Source organism: Parus major, chromosome 4, assembly GCF_001522545.3.
Source record: "Parus major isolate Abel chromosome 4, Parus_major1.1, whole genome shotgun sequence".
Taxonomy (NCBI): domain Eukaryota; kingdom Metazoa; phylum Chordata; class Aves; order Passeriformes; family Paridae; genus Parus; species Parus major.
The window spans coordinates 58,287,593-58,293,592 of record NC_031771.1 but is presented as its reverse complement, the minus strand read 5'-3'; the positions used below and the strand labels follow the sequence as shown (position 1 = coordinate 58,293,592).

The window sequence follows — 6,000 nt, the reverse complement described above, 5'->3', positions numbered from 1 at the left end:
TGGAGTGTCTCTCCTGCCCAGAGCTGCTCCAGCCGTGTCTTTACCCTGGAGCATCCTCCTGCCCGGGGCTGCTGCAGCCGTGTCTTTACCCTGGACCATCCTCCTGCCCGGGGCTGCTGCAGCCGTGTCTTTACCCTGGAGTGTCCTCCTGCCCGGGGCTGCTGCAGCCGTGTCTTTACCCTGGAGCATCCTCCTGCCCGGGGCTGCTGCAGCCGTGTCTTTACCCTGGAGTGTCCTCCTGCCCGGGGCTGCTGCAGCCGTGTCTTTACCCTGGAGTGTCTCTCCTGCCCGGGGCTGCTGCAGCCGTGTCTTTACCCTGGGGCACTGCTCCTTTGTCACTGAGTATTATTTAGTGACAGAACAAAAGACACTTGCCCACCTTCTCTGTAAACAAAAGGCCAAGAGATTGATCTCCACACTCATGTCCAACATAGCAGCTTTTCCAGGCAGGAGCAGAGATGACAGCTTTGTTGCAGATCCAGGCTCTGTCACACAGGTGTTTTACTCTTGGCTGTCTGGTGGCACTACCATTCACACAACAGGCAATTATAAGGTTTTTGTTTCATTATTTTTTCCTGTCTTAAATACAAAAACTGTAGTTGCCCTTCTTTAGTGGTAGGAGGTATCTGGCTTGCAGTTCAATATGAGCTTATTGGTCCCTGTTTAAGCACATTAAGTGCTTTGAATTTTTTGTCCATAGTGACGGTGATTCACTGGCCTACCCTTATTCCATTAGCTTTTCATGCTTGCTCAGTACTCCACTTTCTGTTCCATGGATGAAATACTCCTTCAGTGCTGAAGCTTTACCTGGGTTTTCTTTCACCTTTGCTGAGTGCTGAGTACTGACACAGTGCAACTCCCAGTGATCCCATTTCTTTTTTCCTTGTTCTCTTTTTATTTGGATAGCTGGAGAAACTTTTGCTATTTGTTTTAATATCATTTTCAATGTTTAACTCAGCTTGACTTCTGGCAGTTTTCAGTTTATCTCAGCACATTTTGAGCTCTCTGCTGATCCATCTTTTGTTTTTTCTTTCTGTATGCTTATTCCTAATAATCTCCTTGGGGTATTTATTAATCCAGTGGGGTTTGGATTCCCTTCCTGCATTCCTCTTTGGACACAGACTGCTAACAATTTTGACAGAAAGAAGTATTGTACATTCAGTTCTTTGAGCTGACTTCTGTAATACTTCATGTCAGTTTTACATAATTTCCTATACTGGAATCAGGAATGTTTATTACACATGTTTGTTCTTCTACTGTTTAAGTTTTATACTTCCTTATTAGAGTCTTAATACTAAAATTAATCATTTCAGTTGTCTTGTAATGGCCACACACAGTTTTGTCACTGTGTTACATCATTTATTCAAGGCAATGCCACTTTGCCAATTTTATTACACCTTAAAACTTTCTTTCACTTGGGTGTATATACTCTGGCTGGTTTACTTTATCCCCTGCTGCATCTTCATTTTTGCTTTTTTCCAAGAGAAGTTTGACAGAAAGAAAAACAAGAAAGCTTTTATTTTTTAAGTGGTAGTGTATCAACCCATCTTTTTTAAGAAACAAAACCATAACCCAGAACTCATATAGCACGTTCAGAAGTGATAATCTAAATCCCTTTAATCCCAATTTCAAATCATCCCAGTTTCAAACTGGAAGGCAGAGATTTTACAATCTATCAAATCACAAACTTTGCATCACATAGATGCACGAGGCTTTCAAAATGTGAGCCCCACAGCTCCCTCCACATTGTGCCCCTGGCATGCTGCTGTTTCTAGATATTGTTACACACATTTATGTGCATGAAATATGGAGAAAAGATGAGCATAGATCAGTTATATTTCATCTCATTGATAGAATATTTGCATTGATCTTGTAATTTCTATTTCTGGATGTTTTCTTGGATACCCTGTTTTTGTAGACTGTATAAGATTTGCAAAAATATAGCTATATATTGTGTCTTTTACAGGATTTCCATATTCTAAGTCTGCTTCTCTACCTGGCTATGGAAAGAATGGCTTACATCAGGTAGGTACACATTTAAATATTTTCTCCAGGAAATAAGGTCTTGTAAATATACAACTCATTATCTAGTTAAAAATCTACAAAGTAATAACACTTCAAAGGTGTTTTGGCTTCCATCCCTGTCTGACAGATTCATTCCCTGTGTGGGTTTCAGTTTGTCTCTCTGCAAGAGTAAGACTGACTGTGGCTTCTCCTTTTAATTTTGTGCATTCTGAGCATTGGGAATCTTGATTCTCCTCCCAGAACAAACAAAAATCTAAAATGTACATACAGAGTGCACATATTAATCATAGGATAGCTTGAATTAATGATAGAGACAGTTCGGCCTATAATTAGGGAAGTAATGGTCTTAAAGCAAAGGTGGAACTGCCCACATCCATTGCATTCCTTGAACCATCTGCTCTGTTCTTCCTAGTGTCAATGTGTGTCAGTGTGTGGTGTGTGTATTCACACACAGCCATTGTGCTTTTAAGGCAGGGAGGGATCAGTGAAGATTGAATGACAAGCAGCAATCTAGAAAGAAAATTGTCTAACAAAATTATTACCAGAACAGACTAGGAATTCTTTTTTTAATCCTTTTTTTTGCAACTTTTATTAGTCTTTAATAAAAAGGAAGCTTTGATAGTGTGGCCTCTCTATCTCTGACATCTAGCATTATGGATTCTCAGTTCCTAATAGTATAGATACTACTAGGTGAAAAACCACTGCGGTTTATAGTAATGAGTTGTCAATATATAGATGCATGTGCACCTACCTTTTTGTGTCCAAATTGCATGGAGAGGACTTTGTTCAAATGCCCTTCTGTCTCCAAAGGAAGATGTGAAACCTGCAAAAGCACATGAGGAAGATTAAACTTACCCAGTGACAAGAGTCAAACTGAGAGTCATTTGGAAGGAGCTACAAGAAAGAAATTATCAGGGAGTAGCTAAATGGATTTTTTAGTAGCTGCTGAAATGTCCATCCCTTTGAGTTAATATTACAAGACTAATTATGCCTGTGTTGCTTCAATACCTGGTTTCTTGAATTCTTCTCTGAAGTAAGGAATGACACTGAAATTTTATCGAATAATATTTAGGCATTTAAGAGGGTCCATATAAAACTAATCCCACCTATGAGTCAAGAGAGTTTTTTCTCTCTTTTCACAATAGGTGTTGCCAGTAACCTGAAACAAGCAAGACACTGATTTGTGCCCAGCCACTGCGCTGGTGAGGCCCCAAAACCATCCCAAGACTTCCCAGAGATGAGGCCAAGGCACTCAGGATGCCTTGCAATGTGATGGGAAAGCAGCAGATGGCAGCATCTGTCCCATATAAAGAATCCCAAACCTTTATAAGTGTTGAAAAGGTTGCTCATGGTCAAATCCTTGAGGACAGAATTCCTCTCAGAATGGATGTCCTCTGTTTGGATTGTAGGTTCGTACCAGCTTTTGTGGTTTGTTATTTTTAATCAGCCATCCTAGTGCTGCATAAATAAGACCCCAAAAGCAAACAACAAGGAGTCTTGCAGGTTATTGTGAGCATAGCTGTGCACACCATTGATACCCAAGCAGGCAAAAATGAGACTTGGGGGGAAAAAAAAAAAAAATCATATAATAGTGCTTTTCTGATTTCCTGTACTGTTTATCATCATAGCATTTGTCAGCAAAGGAAGAAGACAGTGGCTCAAACACAGCACATATATGGCACATGGAGAGTTCTCCCTGTTCAGAGGCATCAGCAGTGTGAAGCAGAAGGAGAAAAGTTGCAGTGCAGCAGAAGTGATTTGTGATGATGGCAGTAACACATCAGCCTCACAGAATAGTGACAGTTCCAGTGTTAGCTTGCTTACTTGAGCAGTTAGGTCAAATTTGAATGAGACTTACTTCTCTTTCTCTCACGCAAGGATCTGTATTTCGGTTCTATGTCTTTTTTCTCTCAACAATGTTCAGAGTGGGGGTTTTGTGTATTTTGCTGCTACATTGCTTCTCTCTTTCTCTGTCAGCCTGAAACTATGGGCCAATATGAAACGGACCAGGAGGCAAGCTGGGGGATGAAAGGTACATTTTTTTTTTTTTTGCAATACCATTTCCACTCCCTTAATTTTAATTAACATACTGCCATAAAGTTTACTATCCTGAGCTCTTCCTGTAGTTCACATAATAATGACTAGCCAGAGACACAGCTCAGTATCATTAATATCACAGACTCTTCTTTTTACTTAGCCCAACCTTAACCTTAACCTGAGCCTGACAGAGGTCTTGCATCATAGGGTGGTGCAACCAGGCTGAGTCAATAGCAGGATCCTCCATGTGTGGCAGCAGCCTTGTGGTGTTGGTCTCATATCAAAGACAGAAGGAAATTTAAGATAATCATTCCTTCAAGTCTAGTTGGAAAAGGTCCATTGTGCTTCTTGGTTGTGCTACAGTGTGGTTAAAACGTACAGAGTTCAAAAAGCAGAATTCATTTGCAGTGTTTTCTTTCATTGCAGTTTTAAGTGGGCTGTGCACTTAATATGGAACTTGGGTTGGAATTTTCAAAAGAGCTGAAAAATTTTATTTCCAAGACACTTTAACTCATTTTAAAAATCTTACTCTAATGCTTCACTTCATGACTCTGTGTTGATAAAAATCTTTGTCTCTGTTTAAATAGATTAAAGTACAGATTTTGAAAAGTAGATTCAATCTCTGGTTTAATTTCATACCATAAAGAAGTCTGTGAAAACGTTTTGGCTATCCCGGTTGTGTTTAATCACCATTGTGAATAGATAATTGTGGTAGTCATATCATATGTAGTCATACACTGACCTAACTAGAATTCCCTTGTGCTAGTGTAGATTCAGGAGTCATTATTACCACATCCACAAATCATATTTTCTTCCCTGTTGTTATTCCCACTGCAGTCAGCCCAAGTGCAGGGTGGTGGCATCTTGTAATATCGTATTATCTCAGTGGTTTTCATATATGTTTCCAAACTGACATGCCTTTAATAATCCGTATATTTTAACTATTTTCAGTAAAGAACAATAAAGGCAGGAGTTTTGGATGACAGACTGACTTAACTCTGCACATAAGGCTCCTGTATAAAGAGATACCCAATTTTGCCAGACATACTCACCGTGTAACCCAATGGCATCGGGAGATGGATTTTCTGTAATAAGCCTTTGATTTCCCGGACGATTGCTTTGGTAATAGACAGTGTTACAGGCATTCAGGGCATGGGGGTCAGACTCTTACTATGCATGCAGTTATCCAACAGCTACTGAGAAGAGAGAAATGTAGTAGCATAGCACATTTGTGATGTACCTAAATGTTCATTGTGGTGACACCAAAAGACAGCTATAAATTCTAAACTGTGAACCTGTTCTCGTTCTTTTGCAGAATACAAGGTAAGAAGGGCTTTCCCAACACTGGAAGAACAATCAGATTCAGCACTTCCTAGCAAGGTTACATGGGTTCCTTTCTTTTATTTTATTTTGTTAATTTTTGTCCCAGTGAAATATTTGTCAAATCAGGATGCAAGTATGTACCATTTTTTAGTAAGTTCCCCATACCGCCATTCCCATGCCTCAGATTTGGATTCAGCTGGAGGTCATATGCTCTTGTCTTTTTAACAGATTTATCCTTATGAAACACTTATTGTAACAAACCGAGTTCGTGTGAAATTGCCTAAGGATGTGGACAGGACCAGGCTGGAGGTAGGAATGATATTTGCTCGACAGTTTTGCAAGCATTTTTTCCTGTTTGCTTACTATCCTTGAATATCCTCGTGTCTCAGTAATAGCAACAAAGAAGAGAGAAGAGAGGAATAACATTATGTATTATATTTTAAAAAAAAAAAAAGTCAGTATGTAGGCAATTTAACTAAAAAATTGCCAAAAACCTGGCAAATGTCTGACCAGGTGGTGTTTTACAAAAATACTGATGAAACTCATCAGTTTTGGATGACTTTACAGGGTATTGGAAGTTCATGTGGGGAGTGGGAAAATGTAGAGTTTGTTTTG

At 39.6% G+C, this 6,000-nt stretch overlaps 1 protein-coding gene across 14 annotated transcripts in view; it reads left to right on the top strand.

The window, feature by feature from the left end:
- Window positions 1-6,000, top strand: part of ABLIM2 (actin binding LIM protein family member 2) — a 129,112-nt gene that overhangs the window by 109,747 nt on the left and 13,365 nt on the right. For 11 of the 14 annotated variants that reach the window (XM_015625244.1, XM_015625246.1, XM_015625243.1 and 8 more), the window contains 4 exons: window positions 1,967-2,025; window positions 4,003-4,057; window positions 5,378-5,442; window positions 5,614-5,694. In XM_015625244.1, coding sequence (XP_015480730.1) covers window positions 1,967-2,025; window positions 4,003-4,057; window positions 5,378-5,442; window positions 5,614-5,694 — 260 coding nt within the window. The remainder of the gene's footprint in view (window positions 1-1,966; window positions 2,026-4,002; window positions 4,058-5,377; window positions 5,443-5,613; window positions 5,695-6,000) is intronic. The other 3 variants (XM_015625250.1, XM_015625247.1, XM_015625241.1) reach the window with 1 other exon arrangement.